At 33.1% G+C, this 25,664-nt stretch overlaps 6 protein-coding genes across 9 annotated transcripts; 4 read left to right on the forward strand and 2 right to left on the reverse strand.

Annotated features, from left to right (window-relative positions):
- Positions 1-467: 467 nt before the first annotated feature.
- Positions 468-3,857, reverse strand: LOC130501765 (NAD-dependent protein deacetylase SRT1). The gene is made up of 14 exons (XM_056996592.1): positions 3,629-3,857; positions 3,192-3,221; positions 3,009-3,101; positions 2,787-2,906; positions 2,610-2,710; positions 2,425-2,533; positions 2,234-2,313; positions 2,039-2,117; positions 1,913-1,966; positions 1,671-1,767; positions 1,483-1,565; positions 1,329-1,396; positions 1,158-1,260; positions 468-1,075 (listed from the first exon to the last, which is right to left on the reverse strand). The coding sequence occupies exons 1-14, from the start codon at positions 3,725-3,727 to the stop codon at positions 788-790; spliced, it is 1,404 nt and encodes a 467-aa protein (XP_056852572.1). The 5' UTR covers positions 3,728-3,857; the 3' UTR covers positions 468-787.
- Positions 3,858-9,649: 5,792 nt separating this feature from the next.
- LOC108843916 (S-(+)-linalool synthase, chloroplastic) lies at positions 9,650-12,394 on the forward strand. Of its 3 annotated transcripts, none has more exons than XM_056996590.1 (7): positions 9,650-10,038; positions 10,109-10,367; positions 10,466-10,850; positions 10,944-11,162; positions 11,214-11,370; positions 11,729-11,977; positions 12,054-12,394. In XM_056996590.1, exons 1-7 carry the CDS (start codon positions 9,835-9,837, stop codon positions 12,348-12,350), a joined length of 1,770 nt encoding a protein of 589 aa, XP_056852570.1. In that variant the 5' UTR covers positions 9,650-9,834; the 3' UTR covers positions 12,351-12,394. The 3 variants fall into 3 exon arrangements, with proteins under 3 accessions (XP_056852570.1, XP_018472576.1, XP_056852571.1); XM_018617074.2 differs by having other exon boundaries at positions 9,653-10,038; positions 11,232-11,370; XM_056996591.1 differs by having other exon boundaries at positions 9,910-10,038; positions 10,122-10,367.
- Positions 12,395-14,560: 2,166 nt separating this feature from the next.
- Positions 14,561-15,346, forward strand: LOC108843915 (protein TIC 20-v, chloroplastic). The gene has a single exon (XM_018617073.2). It carries the CDS (start codon positions 14,610-14,612, stop codon positions 15,240-15,242), a length of 633 nt encoding a protein of 210 aa, XP_018472575.1. The 5' UTR covers positions 14,561-14,609; the 3' UTR covers positions 15,243-15,346.
- LOC108843912 (inactive beta-amylase 4, chloroplastic) lies at positions 15,341-18,262 on the reverse strand. 2 transcript variants are annotated; one of them, XM_056996600.1, is made up of 10 exons: positions 17,916-18,262; positions 17,696-17,824; positions 17,358-17,607; positions 16,964-17,184; positions 16,804-16,881; positions 16,566-16,725; positions 16,175-16,428; positions 16,002-16,071; positions 15,708-15,776; positions 15,341-15,615 (listed from the first exon to the last, which is right to left on the reverse strand). In XM_056996600.1, exons 1-10 carry the CDS (start codon positions 18,140-18,142, stop codon positions 15,463-15,465), a joined length of 1,611 nt encoding a protein of 536 aa, XP_056852580.1. In that variant the 5' UTR covers positions 18,143-18,262; the 3' UTR covers positions 15,341-15,462. The 2 variants fall into 2 exon arrangements, with proteins under 2 accessions (XP_056852580.1, XP_056852581.1); XM_056996601.1 differs by having other exon boundaries at positions 15,378-15,615; positions 15,701-15,776; positions 17,916-18,246.
- A 3,636-nt stretch (positions 18,263-21,898) lies between these two features.
- LOC130501767 (agamous-like MADS-box protein AGL82) lies at positions 21,899-22,843 on the forward strand. Its single transcript, XM_056996595.1, has one exon. The coding sequence runs from the start codon at positions 22,022-22,024 to the stop codon at positions 22,841-22,843; it is 822 nt and encodes a 273-aa protein (XP_056852575.1). The 5' UTR covers positions 21,899-22,021.
- Positions 22,844-25,190: 2,347 nt separating this feature from the next.
- LOC130501769 (F-box protein At3g28330-like) lies at positions 25,191-25,603 on the forward strand (the record flags this gene model as incomplete). Its single annotated transcript, XM_056996597.1, has 1 exon — positions 25,191-25,603. A coding segment is annotated over exon 1 (413 nt), but the record flags the coding sequence as incomplete, so codon positions are not given.
- Between the last annotated feature and the right edge of the window lie 61 nt (positions 25,604-25,664).

A 25,664-nucleotide genomic window follows, 5' to 3' on the forward strand; every position in this document is an offset into this window, starting at 1 on the left:
ACAATAAAGACTCGTGAAAAGATAGTTAAACCTTACTCTTACACACTCTCTTTTTTTTTTGAATGAATGTTAAATTTTATTCAATCCAAAAAAAAAACTATTTTGTACATTTTACAATGCAACCTTCATAGAAAGAAATTTGTCTATACTTCTCATAACTACTCTAAAAATCATGAAACTGGCTTTATGGAGAACAGTATTGTAAACCCCCTTCCAATTTATTATCTCCAGCACTTTGAATTGAAAGGAATATATTTCTGACGCTTCTATCTATCATTCTGATCATCCTGTTTGGAGGCAGTGAAGCTTCTCCATGTCTTCTACCATTTCTCTCCATCCACAACCCATGAATAGATGCTTGAAACACATATTTCAAAGTAAAGCTCTACTCTACACACTCGCCTATGTTCAAGGCTCTTTAGTTGAATTAACAAGCATCTTAGTTGATTCACTAAAGTTTTATAAACTCGTCTATAATACTGTATCTATAACTTTTCACACAAAAAGTAGACAATTTCTAGATTATATTGTAACTTTTGTAATGTTCTACATACGATCAAATCGAATGCAAACCGAATACATGTCAAAAGTTACAATAGCTACTTAAACAAAGTTTAGCCTAAAACCCTGGCTAGTTCCGGTTTAAGAGAACCGAGTGTGGGTAAAAAGCACACAAAATTCACTCAGCCCCTTAAAAACGCCGATAAACTTCCCATATTCCCAATTTTCCGGTTAGACTTAAGAGGTTGCTTATATACAAAGAAGATACCTATCTTCGTTCTCCTTCCTATGCCCTCGGTTTTCTTTTCCCGGTTCTAGAACGTTTACGAGACGTTCCACAACCTTCCATCTTCCACTTGAGGTCACCATTATTAGCAAGCACAGATTGTTGACAATGGAACGTCCTGAGATTCGTCACAGTCGCGTATACAATGACTTCACTTCTCGGTTCAGAAACCACTCTTCTCTCAACCACACCGCTTTGACCGCAACTAGATTCTTCAACCGCTTTCTCTCTCAGGCTCTGCAGCACAGCCTCCTTGTCAATCATCTCCTCATGCTCTTCTCTTGAAACCTACATTAAGTTTTTCAAAAAATGCTCATCAGTCAAATATAACAAAGACCTTTTTTATACATAGTATGTGTGCTTAACTAACCTCATATTTGAAGGGAATGGTAATTTTGGTGGAGAGAGAGTCACAACCGTCACTGTAGTTAATTATCAAGAATATATCAAATGTCTCGGCTTCCGTTGTTCTCCTGTATTAAAGAAAGACATGTTATAATGAGACATAAGAGATCGACTCTTGAAGAAAAGTGTTTGATACCTTTTAATGATAAACGGCTGCTCATCGAGAACTGCATCTTTGAACTTATTGTTATCTGAGAAGGAGATCTGTTTCACAAAAGAAAAAAAAAACGAATCAGAAACGCTCACACAAACACCATTTAGGAGATACAGTTAGTTTATTAACACTTCACCTCAACTGATTCGATGAAGGGTAGCTGAGAAGCCAATCCATGAACACTTGCAACACGAAGTGTCCAGTTAATGTACCTTTCATCTGTATAAACAGAAACGAAAAACATGTGAAGTGAATAATACTATGAAAAGCGAGTTAAGGAGAGTAAAAGATTCATGATCAAATTTTGGTAGCTGGTGGTTACACCTCTGCTTAAGGATTGGTTAAGTATTATCTGGAAAAGATCAATTCTGACATATGGAGGAATCTGCATGTTGAGTGATTCCATGACCCCTGCAACCACCTGCAACATCAAAAGAATTATATATCTTTATAAAGACACAAATTTGAGCACGGTTCTGAAGGTAAGTAATCTGCTATATACTTAGGTTTTGGCAACAATTTTAGAAAAATATCTGTATATATTTAAAGAGGTTAAAATCTATTACCTTATCAACAAAACCGTGAATCACTACGTCTGCTTTCTTGTCCTTTGGGGTTTTCTGTAAAGACGAATATAATTAGTCTACATCCTTCCATATATATATACACATGAACAAAAGAGATGATTTTACCTGAAGATTAACAATGACAATCTTGCCTCCACCCCTGAGACACTTGAGAGGCAAGTTGCAAGCTGGGGTTATCTGCAAACTGCAAAAAAAAAAGGAGTAAGGCTCATGAAGAAAAATCCAGTTTAGGCAGTTTAGTCACTCAATAAATGATTAAAGAGATTCTAAACATGGGAGTTCTTAAGAGTCATTAGTTACCTGGTACCCAAACATAGTACAAGATCAGCCCTTTTGCAGTGTTTCTCTGCAGGATCAAGCTCTTTTGGAGGTAAAGCATCCTAACACAAAAAGAAAGAAGCATAAAGAGACACAGATTATAGCTATTTAAGAGTCTTACACAACAAGGTTGAGATCAAAGCGTTTGTATTAAAAGGGAGAAGAAAACTCACCTCCCAATCTAAGACCGTATCTTTAAGTTTAGCACCACACTTTGCATTAGAGCACTTTCTCGAAGTCTCTTTTAATCCAATAGTTTCCACCTCGAAATCACGCAGGTACCTTCAGAAAAGTTCAGAAAGGCTGTTACCATCTAAGAGAGAGAAAGAGGGAATAGCATATGTATGTTTTGTCTTACTCAGCTCCACATGATGGGCACATCTCCATAAAAGAGTCTCCATGCAGTTCAGAGAGCTTCTCTCTTGGTATCCCAGATCGAAGATGCAACCCATCCACATTCTAATAATTTTTATGAAGACAACAAGATCCTTTCAGTGATCAGTCATTTAAGTAAGACGAAAGAAGAATAATTTACCTGACTGATGACAAACTTTAGAATGCCAGCTCTTTCTAACTCAACCAAAGCCATATGAGTCATGCTCGGCATCGCACGATGAAACGGCAGAGATGCTTTTGGTAGATCTTTGCCCTCACGCTGAAACCCAAATCAACATGGAACCACAAAGTGTAAGTTACTAGGAGATGATGCTTCTTAAGCAATGATGATAACAAGGTGGAATAAAAACAGATAACTGACTTGCAATGTCCAAATGCCTTTGGGGCCTCTGAAATCAGGTATACCACAAGAAGTTGAGATGCCTGCACCTGTGAAGACCACTAGATGCTTACTCTGCAAACATAAAACCCACCTTCTTCAAGATACTTTTAAAACAACAAGAAACATGCAAAAATAAATTACTAGGAATACAAAAGAGAGTACCTTTTGAATCATCTTAGCAAGTTCTTCAATCTGCAATACAAAATCAGACAGTAAATAAACAAAATTTAAAAGCTGAGATCAAGCCAACCATATCCTATATCACACCCTCAAACTTTTGCCTCATTAATTACAAACTCTTGTTTCAAACAACATATCTCACATAATCAATAGCCACATTACAACCTAAATCACCTAAACAATATTTCAATTGTTCAATTAACTTAATGCAAGTTCAGAAAAAAAAACATGTACTCTAAAACCTAAACTATATATTATATGAAATCATTAACGAACTATTTGATAACCCTCACGAAGACAAAGATAACGCGTAAATCAAAGACTACGACAGAACACGCGAAGGATCAACTGTCCTAACAACGATCAATCATGGAGTAATTAAACCCTCGAAAACCCAGGAGGAGGAGAGGAGACCTGACCTTGCATTGCAGAACATGAGAAGGGTCGAAGAATTCAGCCATGCCCACTTGACCAACATCTTCGATGAAAGACAGTTTCTCTGCGTAACCTAAAGACATTTTTGAGATTTTTCTTCTTACACAAAGATCTTCTCTCTCTCTCTCTCTCTCTCTCTCTCTCGACAAAAACACCCTTCCCTTCTTCCCCTGTCTGCTCTCCTATGTTGTTAATTGAAAAGCAGAGGGGATCTCTTTAAAAGACTTGGACTGTGTGTTTAAGGAGAATAAATATTTCATTTAAAAGAAACAAATTATTTTATGTTATATTTTGTAGGTCAATTCTCAGAACCATTCCTTATTTTATTTTGTTTTCTTATTATATTCGTTTTCTTGATAAGATTCCAAAATAAATTACAACCTTAAGGTGTAAGAAATGTTATTAAAGGTTTAGTAAAATTACTAAATAATCTATGAACTTTCACTAACTTCTCTTTGTTGTTATTTTCGGATAATAAACTTTTATATACCTAACTCAAATTTTGTAATCCCTTAGACATTATTTGCGAATTGATTTGCCACATGTCCTCTCTACAATCGTTTTTGCAAGAAAAAAAAATATGACATGGCTATCAAGATTGATGACATGTCATATGTTAAATATGACATGGACAATTATATTTTTTTTTGTTGATTCCCATTTTCGAAGATCAAGTGGTAGACGGTCTTGAGTCGTTCCGAGGAACTGCTCTGTTCGACTGGATCTGATTTATGTGGGAAAAAAAAACACCACTACATTTCGCCTCCTTGGCGAGAAAATCTGCACGCAAATTTCTATCTCTGAGTATGTGGGCAATACTGAATTCCGAAAAACCAGCTCGTAGAAGCCGGAAGGAGACTAGCTCAGAGTGAAAGGCCGGCCAGTCGGTAGGATTGGCAATCATATCCACCAAATCGGAACAATTCGTTTCCATATGGATTACGTTGTACGAGAACTCTCTCAAGCAAGACATCGCCCATATAAGCCCTTCCATCTCTGCATGGAGAGAAGATAGGCTTTTACGGCATCCTTGTAGTCCAAATCTCTCGACTCCCATTTGATCCTTATAGAACCATCCTAGACCACTGACCGTACCATTATTGATCCATATCGTAACATTATTTAATGTTGATATATATTTTTGGAAAACTTTTTAGAATATGGCAATAAATCATATATTATATTTAATGTTGATTTATATTTTTGGAAAACTCTTTAAAAAATGTTAATAACTCATAAATCATCACTGAAATAAATATATTCAAATATGATATTTTGAATTTCGAAATATTAATTAATTTTACTTTTATAGTTATATAATTTTTGTTATTTAAAATTTTTCAAAATTTTTCTGCATTTTTAAAAAAATTATAAATTTCTAATTGTAATATCATTAGTTTCTTTAGATATCTACATATTTTATAAGTGTTTGTTTAGTTCTAATTTTTGGTAACTATACAATTTTTATATGATTTTTAGTAATTTTGTACAAGTTGATTTAATACATTTAACCAAAAGAAATAGATAAAAAATTATCTAAGACTCTATTTTAAATATATACATGTATATCTTAAATAATAGGACATGGCTATTAAGACATGATGACATGTCAAATATGAGATGGATAATTACATTTAATGACTATATATATTTTGGAATTTTTTTTTTGAATATGTTAATAACTCATAAATCATCATTAAAATAAATATATTCAAATTATGACATTTTGAATTTCGAAATATAATTAATTTTACTTTTATAATTATACAATTTTTGTTATCTAAAACTTCAAAATTTTGTGCATTTTTTTAAAAATTATAAATTTTCAATCGTAATATCATTAGTTTCTTTTAGATATCTACAAATTTTATAAATGTTTTTTAGTTTTAATTTTTGATAACTATACAATTTTTATATGATTTTTTTAGTAATTTTTTACAAAGTTATTTAATACATTTAACCAAAAGAAATAATAAAAAATTATCTAAGATTCTATTAAATTATATACATATATTCCTTAAATATAATTTTAAAATAAACATAATTATTTTCTCTTAATTTTATTCTTAATTAAATGATATTATATTAATTATTGGTCAAAATAATAAAATATATAATATTAATAAAATGAAATTTAATTTATAATTTATTTTTATAAAAATTTATCACTGCACATGGTGCAGGAAAACTCCTCGTGTTTAAATAAACGTGTTACAAACTTACAGCTAGAGAATGTAACTTGTTTTATGGTATTTTTTTAAAAAAAAATGTATTACAGTACTCTAAATACGAGCTGCAAATCGGATTTAAACAAAATTATTTTCTAAAAATCGATCGGTCTTAGACACCTACATAAGTAATAATCCCATCATATAAAGCATTCCTTTGCGATTTTCTGAACATTTATATTTGAGAAATTGCATCTTAACATTAAACTTTCTACCTAATTAGATAGATACATAAATCCCATAAGATGTTACCTTGATTCCTAGACATCAAAGTATTAGATTGTTAATATCTAGGTTCTTTTTGTATTATTAACCAATTGACTCTTTATATTTTATCATGTTCTCACATTTTTCTAGTGGCTGAACACAATATTTGATAATATATATATATATATATATATTATACATAATACGTTAATTTATTACATTAATACACTAATTAGTTGGATAATATATCATTGATATCTTTTTCATTTCACGGATCTTTTTTTTGTTTCTATAGTCAATTTTCTTAATATGTTCGTTTTGATGATAAGATTACCAAAATAATAGATTGAGATTGACATACGTTCTGGTTCAGTCGAGCCGGTTTGAAACTTACCGGTCAAAACCAGCTTCATTTAAGTTCGGTATACATTTGCAGGTTTGTATTTTGGTACAAATTTTACAAGGGACATGCAATATACGTATTGTCACTAATTTACAAGACTCATTTATCACGAATTGTTAAAATTGTCAAACTAGGTTGACGATAGATTGATCCACTTTAACCCATTTGTTTTGAAGGCCAATTTTCAACACGTTCAGTAAATGCGATGATGGGAAGTAGTTTTCTTTTTGCCATTTGAATGTTTGATGCATGTGTGATGTGAATCTGTGAACATATAGAGTTTTTTTTAAAGTACACATCAAATATTAGTGTTATCATTATGGTTTAAAATACATAAAATACAAGGTTTCAACAAAGTCAAGAAACACATAATTTACTGAACAAGTTGTACAAATGAAAACACTTAGATTTAAACAAATACACAGTCTACAAATCCGGATCGAAACTTTGATAATTTTTACATCATTTTTCAAAAAAAAAAAAACTTATTGGAACACTCTGATTTAGGCTCATGCGTTAACCAGATAGCTGTAGACTGAAGGACTTCTTGATATTGCTTAATCCTTCAGACGTTCTTGTCAAACATCTCAATGAGCTTAGTTGGTGTTGTTGCTGCTTCGCCATGTCTCCCAATCAGAAAAGATTAAATTCTAGATGGAGGACTGGATTTGGATGCCTTCTGGGTGAAGAGATCCTGCTCATTTTTATGCGCTTGGTGATGGAACGAGTCTCATGTGACACAACATGAGGCAATATTAAGCCGGTTAATCAAACATGATTGCATAACTAGCCGAAGAAAATTAACCTACTATGGCTCTTGTAGAAGACAAGTGGACAGACTCACAGACAAGATTGAGATAACTATTAACTATAAATATCTAACATTTCATATAGAGGATCCAAAATATAAAGAGACACATCTATCTTATTAAAACAGAAACATTACAACTTCTTCTAGGTGGATTTTAAAGTTGGACCTTATGTAATTAATGCTATATTAATCTACTTATTATTAGACATACATTTTTATAAATAATTAATATCAACCATTACCATAATTTTTCACTTCTTAACCTTATTATTATATCCACTACGCATGTTTCCTTATATTGCATATATTTTACTATAATCTAGGTACATCCACTAGCATATTATACTATAAGAAAGATTATTAATAATACATCTACTAACATATAATACTATACGACAGATTACTAATAATACAATATATTATATGTATTCATTAACTTGCATCTATCAATATTAGCAATACTATGAAGATGACTAACTCTATACTTTGAACCTATAAACTATGATATACTAATTTATAACAAAAATGATATTACTGTTACAAATTAGTTTTTATAAAAATTATTTATAGTAGCAATTTGTTATATAAGATAAATTTAATCAAGACCCAAATCTTTTTTTTCATGTTCAGAAAAAAAAACCTACGAATATATACCATTAAGTTAGCCAAAAATCTTCCGAATAAATAGTAAATCTCACCAACCCCAAAAAAAATGAATTAAAAATATAACAAAAGATATTATGTTTGAAATTTAGCTCACTGGATCGGGTATAAATCTGTTCATTTCAGGTATGAGTTTTTCGGGTTCTCAACATTTGGATCTAAGTAGGTATTTGATTTTTTTTTTGTCCGGGTCGATTTTTTTTGGTTCCGGATCATTATAACTTTTTATATTATAAATCTTAAATAATATACAACATGTATATAAAAAATGCGAATCAAAAGATAAACCCGCGCAGGCGCGCGGGTCATGATCTAGTTCTTGCTTAAAAGAGATAGTATAACCACATGAATATCTAGTATAGTAAATTACCTTATCAGGTTATTCATTAATTTTTTTTTTAACGCTGATTTATTATGATATTACAATTATTAGGAACGTTACATTGACGATTTGACAACCGACAATACTACCTGTCTTATGAAGATCTACGCCTAACTGCATCATCTGAGCCGTCCTATGAAGATCCACGCATGACCAGATTTACTTGCACCATGTTGAAGATCTCTTGTAATCTTTCCTTCCATAATCGCATAGTTGCCTGTAATCCTTCCTTCCATAATCTACATAGTTGTCTAATAAATCGCGTTCTATCCGAGACTTGAAACCTGGATTTGAGAAAATCTACAATAAATTGCATAGTCTAGGAATCGAACCCCAAACCTGGGTGTAGAAGCCTTTAAACCTTAACCATTAGGCTAAGGTGCTTCCACATTACTCATTAATCTAATTAAACCTTTTTTCGAGACCTTTCTGAATTGAAACACTATAAGTGTCAGTGAAGTTAACAGTTTTCTTATAAGATAGCTCAAATGATATAACAGTGTCAGTGAAGTTAACAGTTTTCTTATAAGATAACTCAAATGATATAGTCAGATATGAATTTTCATAAAACATGTATAATTAATGTTTATATATAATATTTTTCATTGTTTATAATAACATAGTTATTCATAGTAAAGAAACAACTAAAGGCTCTTGATTGATTCAACTCTCCACTTGTTAGATTATTTTAACATAACCTTAATGTTTCTTGAATGTTATCAAATTAGCGAAGTGGTCACAATCAGAGTTTTTTTTCAATAACTCATATTTTGTTGATGGAACTAAGTGAAGACGTATACATTTAAATATCAAAGGTAAAAATCCCATCATTTGAATATCAAGGCTTGGTCACGGTGATTATTTGAAAACTTATAATAAGTTGTTTAAGGCCTTTTGTCTTCAATTCAACACAAAAGCTCCTGGAAAGTTGAATTCTTGTTGTGCATTTTGATAACTGGAAAGTGAGGGAAACTGAGAAACAAACTGATTGGTTTAAGAACCACAGACGTATATTGGATCGTTCCAAAAATATCTAGACCAAGACGATGATTGGTCATTACACCGTTTCCGTTGGTTTGATGTTTTTGCTTTGGTGGTCCTGTGATAAGGCCTAATGTGTTTATAGTGGCCAAGAAATGCTCATAGTGTTCCTTCATATAAAGAAACATTTAATAATATGTAGCTTTTATATGCATGGCTGCTAGACTAGCCTCCGGTCATTTTCAATGTGCTGTTCTTATACATCTCCCGATTTAATTAGTGTACGTAGCTTATGGAAAAAAAAAGTATCTCTTATTATTACTAAGAAACCAAAAGAGTTAGCTACTTTGAAGTACATATGTAAGACATGATACATCGATAGCATGTCTTTTGGTTATGGACCAATCCCCTAAATCCTCCTTCCACCACTCCTTTATGATTTATAAATCATATATACAAGAACATTGCGTTTTAAACTTCATATCGATTTCATAAAGACCTCAATTCCATTCATCATGGCTTTGATGAATCCTAAAATAAGTCCACTTTCTTGTTATGCTTCTACAAATCCAAACAACCTTCCAAAGTTTTTGGTTTCAAAATTTCACAGCACGGTAGCTTCATTTTCTCCTTCAAATACAACTAAAAGATCGAGTCCGAGCAAAGTTTACCATCCGGTTTCAAACTATTCGACGCGGTTTGATCATAAGATATCCATTGTATGTACCGTACCTCTATGTTCTGTTTATTTTTTTTACTGTTTTGTAAAAACGTGGCTTCTTATTGTAGAAATATTTACAAGAACTGCATATTAAGAAGGTCAAGAATATACTAATTGCAAACCTAGATGATCCATTAAAGAGCTTAGATATGATCAATAACATTCAAGGTTTAGGCATCGATCTCCATTTCTTACACGAGATCGATCAAATCCTTCACATCGTTTACAAAGAATTCAACCAAAACAAAGGATGCTATGGCCGTGATCACCGTGAGGTTGCACTTTGCTTTCGATTGCTGAGGCAAGCAGGCCATAACGTCCAAGAAAGTACGTGATATAACGTGTAAAAAATTCTATATCTACTTGCTAATTTTGCTAGTATGATATATGAGTATTTATGGTTATAATGTTTATAAAACATTTAGGTATTTTCAGAAACATCCTAGACAAGAAGACTGGATTCAAAGACGACCTAGAAAATGATGTGAAGGGTTTAATAGAATTGTATGAGGCTTCCCAGCTAGGTGTAGAAGGCGAAGAAATACTAGATAGCTTGAGAGAGTGCACGTTTACGCGTCTTAATGAACTTTGTTCCGGTCGAGGAAGTCATGAAGAACGGGAGATAATGAATTCTTTGGCACAACCTCGCCACAAAACCTTAACAAGAATAACCTCCAAGAGGTTCATAAGCCTAATCAAAATCGTGGGTGAAGAAGATAATGAATGGTTACAATCTCTACTACTAGTGGCTGAGATTGATTCCATCATGCTGAAGTCATTAATTCAAGAAGAAATATCTCAAGTATTCAGGTAAAATTAAGAATGATATATCCTACAGATTGAAGGTACAAATAAATCTGAATTTGACATAAGATTTTTTTTTTGGGTTTTCTGATATCTCAGATGGTGGAGAGAGCTTGGTTTAGATAAAGAGCTGCGGAAGGCAAGAAACCAGCCACTGAAATGGCATACATGGTCCCTGGAAATTCTTCAAGATCCATGCTTTTCCGAGCAAAGGCTTGACCTTACCAAACCCATATCACTCGTTTACATTATAGACGACATATTCGATGTCTATGGAGAGCTAGAAGAACTCACCATCTTCACACAAGTTGTGGAAAGGTACACATATACTCTCACATTCATTGTTTTCTGAACTATGTTAATGATCAGTGAAAACATTTTTTATAGATGGGACCCTGAGGGGCTTGAAAAGTTACCGAGATACATGAAGATTTGCTTTGAAGCTCTAGATACAATTACAAAGGAGATTAGTATGAAAATATACAAATCACATGGTTTAAACCCAACAGACTCTCTGCGAAAATCGGTATACTCTATATCCAATTTTGCAAAAAAAGTGTTATTTTAATTCTCAAAAATGCTATTCTAACATATTTACACGAATTAAGAAAATTACAAATATACTAATATAACTTTATAACTTTATTTAATATACAATTAATTAAATGAAAATAATTTAATTAAAATCTGTTGTTCAAAAGGATAAAAATAAATTGAAATTTAAAGTACATTGAAAATATAGAATAACACTATTTTTGAAACAAAACAAAAAATCATAAAGTGACATTCTTTGTGATCTTAAAAAAAACCATCTGTATATACTTTCTGAATCATATTTGTTCACTTGAAGAATACCCTAACATTACAAAGTCATTGTTTCTCAGTGGGCTAGTTTGTGCAGAGCATTCTTGGTCGAAGCAAAATGGTTTAATTCGGGTTACTTACCAAATTGTGAGGAGTATATGAAGAATGGGGTTGTGAGTTCAGGTGTTCACTTAGTGATGCTCCATGTTTACTACTTGTTGGAGGAAGAAATGTCAACAGAGAAAGTCGAACTAATAGAGAGCAACCCGGAGATTGTATCTTCTGCAGCTACAATTCTCAGGCTCTGGGATGATCTCGGAAGTGCCAAGGTTATATTGAACTAATGTCTAGAGAGATCTTAAACTTGACATCGAATCTTAGAGATAGTTTTGTGTGTTATAACAGGATGAGAACCAAGATGGGATTGATGGATCATACATAGAGTGTTACCTGAACGAACACAACGGGTCAACTGTTGATGAAGCAAGAACACATGTTTTTCAGAAGATATCTAAAGCATGGAAACGCTTGAACAAGGAGTGTCTGAATCCAAGACCATTTTCAAGAGTCTTCTCAAAAGCTTGTCTAAACATTGCAAGAACAGTTCCTTTAATGTACAGCTACGATGAAGATCAAAAACTTCCCGGTCTCAACGAATATCTCAAAGCGTCTAACATAAAAGTTCCATTTGACGCTCTGTAATTAAGCATTTTTCATAATAAAGGCTTTCTTTTTGCTAAAAAGAACGTTGCATAATAAATGTTACAAGTAGAGATACTTCATAATCAAAATCAGATGGTGAATTTTGGTGACGAGTTTAGGTTCCTTGTAGGTTTTATGATAACATATCATTTTTATTTAAAATTTAAAAAAATAAGTAGAAAAGAAGAAGAAAAAGATATGAAATATGGCACACACTTAACCATGGTTGGTACTTAATATCCACTAATTTATGTATAAAGACAAATTCATTCTAATGTTTTGTTTTTTAATTTTCAATTCATGAATGTTTCCTGGAAATAAACAGTGATTTGCGGATGTTACAACGTTCACGTAATATGTCAGCGTGAATATTTGTAACATGGCATCTCGTCTCATTTTGTGCTGTCTATCATGCCAAAAAGGGGGGGGGGGGGGGAGAAAAAACTAATCCGATGTTTGTTTTAGTTTTAATGATTTGTACTAGATTTTGATTAAGGGCGGGTATATTTTTTTTTTTACATTTTTTTATAAATTTAATTTTTATATTTATGTTTTTATTTACGTTTTTTTCATTATATAATATCAATATAATAAAACAGGAATATGACCTATTGATATATGTGTGGTCAAATTATTTTACGATAATTATTAAAACTTCTTATTAATTATTTAAAAGAAATATTATACAAAGAAAAATATAAATATGATTAAAACATAAATATAAAAATTAAATTTCTAAAATATGTAAAACAAAAAAATATACCAGCTCTTTTAAAGGCGAATCCGAATCTAGTCAATACTATTAAAATAGAAACATAACATATTGATATATGTATGGTAAAACTATTTTAATACAATGATTAAAACCTCTTATTAATTATTTAAGAGAAATGTTATACAATGAAAAACACAAATATGACTAAAACATATAAATATAAAAATTAAATTTCTAAAAGAATATAAAACTAAAAAATATAAAAAGGCGGGTCCAAATGTAAAAATCTATTTAAAACCCGTTAAACTAAAATCTGTAGAATATCGGATCATGATAATAATTTTTAATTTTAATTTTAGTTGTTTAGTTTTAGTTTTAATTTTATTTTTTAAAGAAACATAATTTTTATGTTTGTGTATATGAATTTAATAGAATAGATAAGTTTTGTAAGTATGTACATGTATCATATGGTAAGGTTTCGTCTTTTTGTCAATATTCAGTCCAAATTATTTGTTTTTTTTTATTTGAACATAAAAACAGGAATATAGAGAAGTTACGAACGGTTAACAATATTCGAAGCCCAAATTATCGTTTCATATGCCGAGGAAAGTTACGAACGGTTAACAATGCTCTAAAGGACCTTTTATTAATTGGTCATACATGATAATTAATAGAATAGATTTTGACCCGCCCTTAAAAGGGCGGGTAAATTTTTTTGTTTTACATTTTTTAAAAGTTTAATTTTTATATTTGTGTTTTTAATTATTTTTGTTTTTAATTTGTATAATATCTTTTTAAAATGATTTATAAGAGGCTTTAATAATTATAATCTTTGTATAATATCTTTTTAGCCAGTTACGTGATTAATGACCATGATTAAGAAATTAAGAAATATAATTATGCAGTAATGGGCGTTCACAAAAAAATACGATATCAAATCATATTGAATCATACGCCCTTTTGGGCCGTTACGTGATTAATAGCCAGTTACGTGATTTGGAAGTTATATTAATATAAAAAAATATATTAAAGATGTATTTAGTGGCAGTTATAAAAATTAAAAAGTAGACATAACTCCATATCAATTGGACATGTTGAAAAATTAATAGAATAGATTTTAAAAGTTGATGTTGTAAAGTGTGCTTAATGCATTTTCTTATAAAATAAAACATAAGCTAAGATATTAAAATGTGAGTTGCTTAAAACTTTACAATATCAAACTTTCAAATATAGTGGGAGTATTTGTTTTCGTACAATCTTCAAGTTTCTGAGCAAGAAGCTGTCTCCTATGTTGACAGTTGCCTTGTGGTTGGCGGTTTGGGAAACGCATAAGAAGCGTTTAAAAGAACAAGACGAAAGAAAATGCCGCTTTAAAAGGTGTTTAACACATCATGTAGTTTAGTTCCATTCCTTAAAGGACTGCAGACAACACACTGTTTTTAGTCAACGTTTACAAACAGCGTGGAGTGTAGTTTATTATCCTCTCATTATGATGTTCAGCAGAGCTCTCTTCCGTTCAGTGTAGAAGTGAAAAAACAGAGCAAATGGCAATATCTCATCTTCTTTCTCCATTACCATCTCTAACCGGAAACCTAACCCGAACCGGTCGTTCTTCGTCTTCTCTCCCTCTAAACCCTAATCCCCACTTCCCAAAACCAAGACTTTCAAGGGAAAGAGCCACCACACTCGTCCTCCGGTCCAAGGGAGACGACTCCGTGGACGCATCCGATCGTCTCATCTCAGCAGTCTGTTACTTCTACCCGTTCTTCGACGGGATCCAGTACGGTAAATTCATCATCACGCAATACCAACCTTTCCAGATTCTCATCCAACCTCTGTTTCCCGCCATCAAGGCCTTCAAGAGCTTCCCTTTCAACGGCTTCCTCATCTTCATCACTCTCTACTTCGTGGTCGTCAGGAACCAGAACTTCAGCAGGTACGTTAGGTTCAACACGATGCAGGCCATCGTCCTCGACGTGCTGTTGATCTTCCCGGATTTGCTCGAGAGGAGCTTCAACCCCAGAGATGGGTTTGGTCTGGATGTGGTGATGAGTCTGGACAGCACTGTGTTCCTCTTCTTGCTTGTCTCTTTGATCTATGGTTTCTCTGCTTGCTTGTTTGGTCTGATCCCTAGGTTGCCCATTGTCGCTGATGCTGCTGATAGGCAAGTCCTTTGAACAAACAACATACAGTATATGTATATGTGATTGAACTTTCTCTGTATTGGATCTGTTTCTGATAATGTAACTTTTTTATCAATGAAAGGTTTTTGATATAACAATTTTGATTTGATTTTATTTATCCTCATCACATATCTGAAAAAGCAATATGGTGAGGAAAGATCAATTCTGTAACAAAAGATAAATACAACTCGCCAATGGCTACTATTGGTTAAGTTTACACATCTGCACTCATCTGCCTAACGAAAGGGACAAAGTTGTTCCAGTTCTCGACTCTAAAGATCTTCTCGTTCATTCTGAAAAAGGTAAACGATCTTACAGTTTCCCCATTCGGCTGCACACAGTTCTCTCGTATTTGCCTTAGTCCCATCTGTTGCAGAATTCATCATTTATATAAACGGTTAATAATTACCACTTTTTGAGCTCATCCGCATAGAATTATAGGTTGTGCAAACCTCTCACCACATCAAATCTTTCGCTTGTGTTTCTTCCAGTCACTTGTATTGTCCTCTTCTTCGAAACATCGTGTATCTAGCAGAAAAAGAGACAATGATGGTTTATTCATATTTTTAAGGCATGCTTGATTGTAGCTATAGTGTTGCAATTCAGTAAGAAAACATAGACTAAAACCATTTTCATGTGTGTCAATGACAGTTAACAGTGTGCTAACACTGACCAGTCTAAATACAAGTAACATACTCTTCATATGATATGAACAGAATTGAACTCTGATGAAATACTATGAAAGCAAAGTACCTGTCTGAGCAATCCTTCAGGGCTGCAAAGATACTTCTCGGGTGTTTCACTGTCCGCCATGTCCAAGCATCTGGAGATGATATGAGAGACGCATTTCCTTAATTAACACTAAACTCATGCAGCTTATATGAATTATGTAGACAGTAAAGATAACTACGGAAGAAGACTCTTACGGGATATGCAGAGCAGCACCATGGCGGGACAAGACAGAAGCGAGAGGATCATAACCATCCCTGAGTGCGGTATTGTAATAACCTGCAGTGAGTTCAGCAGGGTGTGAAGATGTCTTATACCACCAATATATTCCACCAATTTTTGCAACCAACATTACAGAGCTTTTCTCCTCTTCCTGACGTCTCCGCAAAACATCGGCTGCCTTTGCAAGAATAGCATCAGCATGACAAATCAACTTACCACTGTACCATTCCTACAACGTAAAGCAACACCCTGTGTTATTTATAATCCAACCTACTAGCCACTTGTGCTGAATACTACTTAAGATCATAATAATTGCAAATACTGTTAAAGTAGTGTCGCTAATGATATTATGATAGGAGAACATACTAGAAAGAAACGACCATAGTCGGAGAGAAAACTATCATGGCCCTCCTCAAAGAAAGGAACCTCAGATGGAAAGCTATTATAGCACCCTGCATTAGGAAGATCTCTGCTTCCCCATTGAGGTTTGCCTTCTCGAGAAGCCACAGCCATTAAGTCTTCCATCCTAAACCAAGGAATATAGCTCACAATCTGTAAATGTGTTTCCAAGGACAGTAAAGACTTCGAAGCAAGAACTACTCACATGTATTTGTCATGGCATTGAAATTCACCGATACCAGGGAATGTCCATCTACCATCTCCCAAAGGATGTGCAGGATATCTGAAATAAATACCTTGTAAGGAACTTCAGTTCTAGCCATTATGGCTTTTATGATTGATAATCTACAGAAAATTACAAGTACCTAAGCTCCCCGGAAGGACCAAGACCGATGCTTATTTCTTCAATCAAGTTTCCAAAATACGGTTCAAAGTTTTTAGAAAAGCTGAGCATAAAATCTTCATAGCATTGGACGGCAGTGCGGCCACCAAACAAAGGAAGTTGATCGACTCCAAGTGTCAAATAGTCATTATTGGAGAATCCGTTTTTATCTCGATAGTATATATCCTTGTTGACGTCCCCTATCTGGAAACAATCGTATAAGAAAAACCAGCTGAGTGAAGCTAAATAATTACTGACTTACAAGCTCTTACTAAAGACATCACTCTCAAAGGCAAAATAACCAAGCAAGCATCCAAGATTATATAACAAAGCCTTTGCTATATATCTACAAGGTACAAATACCTAGCAATACAAACCTCTCGGATCCAGAGTGGAAGACTGACGCCTCCTCCTTTACCACGAAACAAATGCATATTCGAATGAAAACAAAGAGCAACGTGCAACTTCAACCCAGCCTCAGAAACCAGCCTGAAGAGCTCATCGTAGAGCGACCATTTAAACTCGAGAGGAGAGAAACGCTCCACAATCCCCCACCAAACCTCAACCGCCACTCCATGAACACCAGCTAACTTGAGTGCCTTGAGAGAAACAGTTAAAGCCTTGAGCCTGAAACGAGAAATTCCACCCTTGTCCTTGTTCTGATTTGTTATCATACTATATAAACAATGAAAGGTAGTCTAATGATAAATATAACCTTTTAATGATAGGGCAACCAGAAGAGTCGATCCCAAAAGTATCAATAGGCATCATAACATAGACAGGGACTTTCTTGTGCCTTGATGATACCAACACAAATGATCTTGATTTCTCCCCAGCATCCATACTGTTATGTATCATATTCAATCAAACAACAAATCAATTAGCCAAATTGAAACTATCTGCAACCTAAATTCAATCGGTTCTTATTAAACAACCTATAGATTGGGCAGTTCCCAGCGACGGAGCTCCATTTCGTGATTAAACGGCCGCCGCGTTTGAAGGAAGGGGCGATGGAGAGGTTTCGGAAGAAGTTTCGATTCCGCCTCGTTCTCTGCTGGAGGAAGCAAGTTTTCAAGGAGAATCCTCCTCCGACGGGGTGGAAGAAGAAGTTACCGCCGGAAACGCCGCGACAGCCACATCCGATTCCTCCAATCTCCGCCATTTTCGCGCCCCTTTCTCTCTATCTCGCTTCTCCTTCGTCGGAGATAATTTTTTTTTTTCTGATGCGGAGGAAAAGAGAGACGGAGATGGAGTACCTGAAACGCAAACGTTTATTTTTATTTTTTTTACCTTTTCTCTTCTTTTTAACCACGCTAATTTTTATATTTTTATATTTTCCCCTTTTTTCTCCAATTGAACCTTTTCTAAAAAACGTTTACCTTTGACCCTCTTATTTTCTTTTCTAGTTTTTTGCGCACATATGTTTCAAAGGTTATTAATTGACCCCTTGGTATTTCATCTTCGCTTTATACTCCTCTATTGTTGATTGTATGAAATAAATTAGTGAGACTACCATAATTGAAATGACGTTTTTACTTTTACAAATTTTCGTTTAATTAAAAAAAAAAATCCATTTAATTGATGATTTGAATAGCATAATTAGATTTCGAGCTCGTGAAAATGAGTGTTTTGTATCCAGTATGTAACATGAAGCGAAACTAATTGTGTGAAGCCTATTATGCATTTTATAAAAGAACAAAAAATTCTAGGACTTGAGTAGCATTCACTATAACTACCTTTTAACAGAATTTGAAGGAAAAAAATCTATTGAATATACAATATCGCTGACGTGGGAACATATCGTCCCATAGTGGATAAGCATGTAAATTATCCATTCAAAACAGATCCCCATGCTACTCGCCGTCTCGCTCCCATCACCAACTCTGTTTACCAACTTTAGACGGTTTTGGAGTGTTTTGGTACAATAAGTAAGCAAAATACTATCTATACATAAAAACGTCTCACGTATAGTAATCATGGGTCCACGATATGTCACGTTTCAGTCTCGTCGTACGTACTCATCAAGTGGCAAAACTCTACTTGTTTTTTTTGTTCTTTTGAACACAAACTCTACTTGGTTTATTCGAATGTAATATAGATGTCAAGATTTTCGGTTAATTAATTCAATTTATTTGTTTGACATGCCAATAGTTTGTTTAAATTTACACCTAATAGGTACAACGACTGTTAGAATAAACTGCATAATGTTGTACATGTACTGGCCAACAAAATATTTTATTTATACATGTGACTGATCTCACGGCTAAATTTCTTGTAGAATGACAAGTGTGGGTAATTTCAGTTGCTAGCCATTTTAATTTTCATTGTGTTCTTGAATATCTCTACGTTTCAGTATAAGCATATAGAGCTACTTGGGTTAATTAAGTTAAGTCGCGGCGGTGGAATAGTCTCACTTGTTACTTGGTGATGGAGATGGGAACATTCATGAGACCATGCATGATAATGGTCGACCGAATCTTTATTTTATATAGTGCCTTTCAGACAAATTTTAAAGAACATAAACCGTTCCAAATCTAATCATATATTGTTAACTCGTCATAAGCTATTGTTATAAGTTATATAATCCAACGGAGAAAAAAATTGAAAAAAGGGAAAGGATGTAACTTAAACTCTTGTGGTGTTATTGGTGAATTAGAGAGCCTTCTCAAAAGAGTGCACATCAAAATTCAGGTTCGAATTCGAATCTCGCTGCTGGAGAAGGGATTGATTTCTAGTCTTTGATCCAAAGAAGAAACTACGATGTACGAACGTAAAGCCACAAAAACTCTCGGTCAAAAAAAAATACTTGATCATGACTCTTTCAGTTTTTCTTCACAAAAAAATTTGATTACTCATACCATTATCACCAAGGTACGAGACAAATAAAAGAGATAGACGTGTAAAAGAAAAATTATTTTGAGAGGAACGTAGAGTGAAAGGTGGAGTGTGTTCCGATTGAATGCAATATAGTTACCGCTGAAATCTACACAAGTGTCACTATATGGTTCGTTTGTACCAATAATACATCGCTCACTACCGGCCAATTTGACTCTGGGAAGTAATCATGTCGGAAGCAAGAAACCAGTAACAAATTGAAGCAAAATCGATGGTGTGGAGATTACTATTTCTGATATATGTTTTGTTGTAAGCCTTAGACCAACTCATTGATAAAAATTCTCAACAAATTATCTATTGAAGGTTTTTGGTTTCTTATTTGAGACTCTTTCTTGATTTTCTCCTATTTTTTAATATTTCAACTTTTTGAATTGCGACAAATTTCAATTAAAAACTAGCAATGAACATATTATTATGGATTTTCAATTAGAGCTGTCAAATTATCCGTCCATAGTACAATTGGGTTTGTCCAGTTAGACCATTTTAGTTATGGATAATATTGAGTGGTCTATATTAGACAATGGTCCAAACAAATGCTCAAATGCCCAAAATCAATAGAGACCATGTTCAATGGACATGTACATAGACACTCATTACTATTTATCAATTATTTTTTATTTCTTTTAAATTTTGAAAATATATTTTCTTTTCAAAATTACGTTTTTCCCCAAAACTGAAAATTGATTTTCCCCCCAAAATCAAAAATAATATTTTTTTCGTCAAAACCAAAAAAATCACGTTTTCCCGTCAAAACCAAAAAATCGTGTTTTCCCGCCGAAACCGGAAAATCACGATTTCCCGCCAAAAAAACTAGCAATGAACATACTCTTATGGACTTTCAAGTTTCAATGTTGCTTCTGCTTTTGTGGCCCTTTTGATTATGGGTTTATTTTCATGGGAGAATACAGCTCCTTTTTTTTTGTCAAAGAGTACTTCATTCAAATAGTACTTGTCAACGACAAGGAAAGTAACTGAGAACAAAAACAAGAGACAACAAAATAACAAAGTAGAAAAAGAACAAAGAAAAGCAAGGTAAAGAGACAACAAAATAGGAAAAGAACATCAGTAGATGCCCAAAGAGAAGAAGTTTTAGAGCACGGAAGAGGGTAAGGTCCTTCCGTAGACAAGCAGCCTACAATCTGGGAGTAGTGGACGTAGCCAGACCACCATTCATTGCTTCTGCTCTAGTAGAATCGGCTAACCAGTTCGGACCGCCTCCCAATAATAAATTTACATTATTCAGCGTTTAGATAGAAGGAAAGAAAAAACTTACATAAGAAGATAATGAAGATTATTTTTTTGACAAAACAATGATTTAGGCAATGTAAGTAAAAGTAGAAAAAGGAAAGGGACTTCAGAAATGGAAACTTTGGGGGAAATCAATTGATTCAAATCACAAACGAATATTTTTATCATGATCATGGTCCTGCTAATTATATGGGGTTTCCTTGATTTAGTGGCTTAATACGATCATTTAGTCATCAAACTCAACTTCATCATTAATACTTGCTTGGAAAGAAGTAAAATATCTGCATAGTTTCCATATTAGAGTAGGAGATAATATTTGAGAGCATATTTTCTTGCGTGTGCAATATATATAAACACAAAAAGAGGAACTCCATTGTTAAATCAAGAAAGAAACTTCAGAAAGTAAGAGGTATCAAAATTCCACAAGGTATTTTACCTTCTTTAGTTTATATGAATATATGTGTTATTTTCCATTATTGATTTCATTCCATTATATATATGTCGTAGCTGGATTTGGAATTATGTATACAGACAAGTTTTTTTAGGGTTTTGATTATATATGCTGTTACTTTTCTAGGATTATAAATCTCGCTGATCTAGATCCACCATAGTCTATATTTAAGAAACATGTAATTCAGTTTCTGTGTTTGGAGATGATGATTATAAACTCCCTTCTATCTATACAAACCTAGTGTTGATGTGAATCTTTGAAATGTTACATGACCTTGTAATAAAAACCAAGATTGTGTCTAGAAACGTTTCGGATCACTAAATACTTTTATTCCACTTTTTATAGAAACGTTTGTGTTGATATCAACAAAATCAAATTGCAATATTTAGTTGCAAGGTTTAGATATTTCGTTTTTTTTTTTAAATGATTTTTTCTATCAGTATCTGAATGGGTAGGAAAATGGTAAAGATGGCGAGGATAACGAACGAGAAGACGAGAATAACGACTTACAGGAAGAGGAAGGAATGTTTGTTTAAGAAAGCCAGTGAGTTCTCAACACTTTGTGGCGTCAACACATGTCTGATCGTGTACGGCCCGAGCAGAGCAGGGGACGAGAGGATCGACCACCCCGAGTTATGGCCCAAGGATGAGAGAAAAGTTAGAGAGATCATAACCAAGTATAGAGACACCGCCCCGAGCAGCTGCACCAAGACTTACTCTGTACAAGAATGCTTGGAGAAAAGTAAGATCAAGGTGGAGAAAGAGAAGTATTGTCCGTGGGACAACAAGCTCGACAAGTGTTCTTTAAACGAGCTGTACGCGGCTTTCTTGACAGTTTGTAACAAGATTCAGGAAGCTTCGAAAAGGAACCAGAAATTTCCTGACGCTTCTAATTGGTCTACTCATGACCAACTTGGTTTCATCGGTTACAACCAGCCATGTCTCGAGCAACATCAGTTGTTTCCTATGTCTTCAGTGGAGCAGAACGGTTTCTCGTTTCTCCCGTTTCTTAACCAAATGACCTCGAACACCGCGGAAGTTGCGACTTTCTCGAATGTGACAGAACCGGAGATGACTCAAGCCATGTTCTACGGGAGCTGTTCGGATGGTCAGTACGTTCCGATGGTGCATAAGACTGATTACATGGAACCAGTGCAGTGGGGTTTAGGGAACAGAGTGTTTAATAACGTGAAGCCGTTCGCAGACTATCCGGCTTTGAGGTTTGGACAAGTTAATGACTTGGAGAGTTCTGGTAAAACTCCCATGTGAAACAAATGTGTTACTTTCCTTTGATTGGTGCCTTGTTGGTTGAATTTCAAGAGCTTTAAAAACTTAATTATCTTATCAAGTTTTATGTTAGTTTGTGGATTTGTTATAATAATTTCATTCAGTAAGAAAGTTGTCTTATTATTTTTAAAATTATTGTTTTAACATTGATTCATTATTTAGTATTTTGATTAGAAGTATTACTAGGGCTGGGCAAATAATCCGAACCCGAAAAACCGAACCGAACCCGATCCGAAAAAGTAGCACCGAACCCGAACCAAAATTGATTAAATATCCGAACGGGTTCAAAATTTCGGTATTTAAAGAACCGAAACCGAACCCGATCCGAACCGAAGTATTTTGGGTACCCGAATGTATCCGAAATAAATTTATATACTTAATATATACATTATTTTTTTATATATAATGTATAAAAATATTAAAAATATATAAGATACCTTTAAGTTTTTCAAAATACTCGAAAAATATATGCAAATAGTCAAAATAAATGTTTAAAATAGCTAAAGTATACTGAAAATACCAAAAATAGTTAAATATCTATTGATTATTTATCCAAATATTCAAAGAAACCAATTAATATGTTAATTAAGGTATTTTGACATATATGTTATGAAAATTTATATGTAATATATTATCTTTCTTATAGATTTGAAAATTTAAAGTATATAATGAATTTTGAAAATTTAAAAATATTTTAAATGGGTTATCCGAATCCGAACCGAACCCGCAAAGATCCGAACCAAACCCGAACCGAAATTTAGAATATCCGAATGGAGCTGAAATCTTTGACCCCGAATAACCGAAACCCGAATGGACTGAACCGAAACCCGAATGGGTACCCGAACGCCCAGCCCTAAGTATTACATGAGGATTCAGCACCTAATCATTTATATTTTTATGAGAATTTATGTCTAACAAATCCAATCTATATTATTATTTGAAGTGATTTTTTTTCCTTTTGAGATCTTACATTAAAAGTTAGAGCTGTTTAATTATTGATATCTTTAATAATTTTATTATATAACTAAAATCGATTAATTAATTATAAATGTATAATGTATAATTAATATCATTATAAATTAATATTTAACTAAAATCGAATTTACATTAATAATATTAGACTTATATGTTATATTAGATAATTGACTATAAATTAATATAATAATATTTTCATAATAAAAATCTTTTATGAAGTTTATGATAGTTCTTATATATATATATATATATTTGTAGTGTTATCTGGAAATAATATTTTGTATTATAAAAGTTAAAATCAAGATGTAAAATAAATTATAGTTAAATATTAATAAAACAAAAAATATTTGTATATAAAGATATTTTCTAAAATATTTCTAAGATGTGAGTGTTTTTAAAATTTTTAACACAATTACGAGCATATATATGTTGATGAAAAACTTTGTCATATACAAATAATTTGATATATAATAATTTGATGTTTGATTTAAACTTTTTGAGAAATAAATAATAACTTATGATGCTGGTTTTTGAGTCAATAAAACATAAACTAATAAGCATTAGTAAGGAATTATACTCACAATTATGAATAAAACACCTAGGTGGAAATTAAAATTAAGTAAAATCTAAAACACCTTTCCAGTTTCCACCTTTGTTTAATAATAATATTGATATTTCACATCTACTAACTCTCTTTTAATGGGATAGTTTCTCTTTCTTTTATGTTGTCAAAAAAGAAATTTAGATAATTTTTGAAACGGAATTTTTTTAATAGTCCTTAAACTTTTTTATCGCGAATATAGCTATCGAAAAGTTAAAATGACAAAATATATCATTACACAGACAAAGAGACATTTATACTTTTACCTAATATGTATTTAAGATTTAGATTTTAGAAAGGGATTGAGAAGGGGGATGTGGTTAGCATCTTGAAAATAAATAAATATATACTAAAATTTTAAAACAATTTTTTTAAAAAAATAGTTTCAATAAGAAGTTTCGCATTTCAAAATATATTTTTTTTTTAAATCGAAAAAGATAAAAAAATTTAAAAAAATCAAAATTGAAAATATATTATTATTTATTATTATTTATATATATAAAAATAACGATTTATTACCTCTTTCTAAAATATATCTTTGGTCATTTTTTTGGGAGTTCTTTTGGTAAAAAAAGAATATCTTGGGATCATTTGAGATAATTGTCCTTTCTTATATTTTATATAATAAAATCTAGCAAAACAGCGTGCAGTCCTTTTCTCCATGGCTCCCTTCACATAACAAACCCTAATCACATCTTAAACTCAAAATCAAGAAAAAGAGTAGAGGAAGATGGATTCCTTGACAGAGGATATATGGACAATGATATTTGTCCGATTCCACTAAAGAGTATCGCCAGTTCCAAATTGGTCTGCAAGCAATGGAAATCAATACTCGAATCTCCCTTTCTCCGCAAGCTTTTCCTTTCTCGCCATCAAAACTCTCATTCCATGTGGTCGCTCATAGTGAAGATCGATCATCAGCATGAAGCCGTTGCTCATTACGGAGGCGATATTTGGGGTCATCCACCACAACAACTTGGCTCTTACATCGTCCCTTGCATTACCCAAACACTCATAAACCACAAGGAAAAATACAGACAAGCCAGAGTCGTGGCTTACACGGATGTCGGGTTGATTCTGATCCGTCTCGTGTCTACCATCGGGAACGTATCCTTGTACGTGGCTAATCCTGTCTCACGAGAATGCGTAGAAACTTCTCCTCCGTGGTTTGAAAATAACGGAGTATCACAGGAACCTAGGATTAGCCACACGAGCCGACGAAAACGG

Source organism: Raphanus sativus, unplaced genomic scaffold (genome assembly GCF_000801105.2).
Source record: "Raphanus sativus cultivar WK10039 unplaced genomic scaffold, ASM80110v3 Scaffold0280, whole genome shotgun sequence".
In the NCBI taxonomy this organism is placed as follows: Eukaryota; Viridiplantae; Streptophyta; class Magnoliopsida; order Brassicales; family Brassicaceae; genus Raphanus; species Raphanus sativus.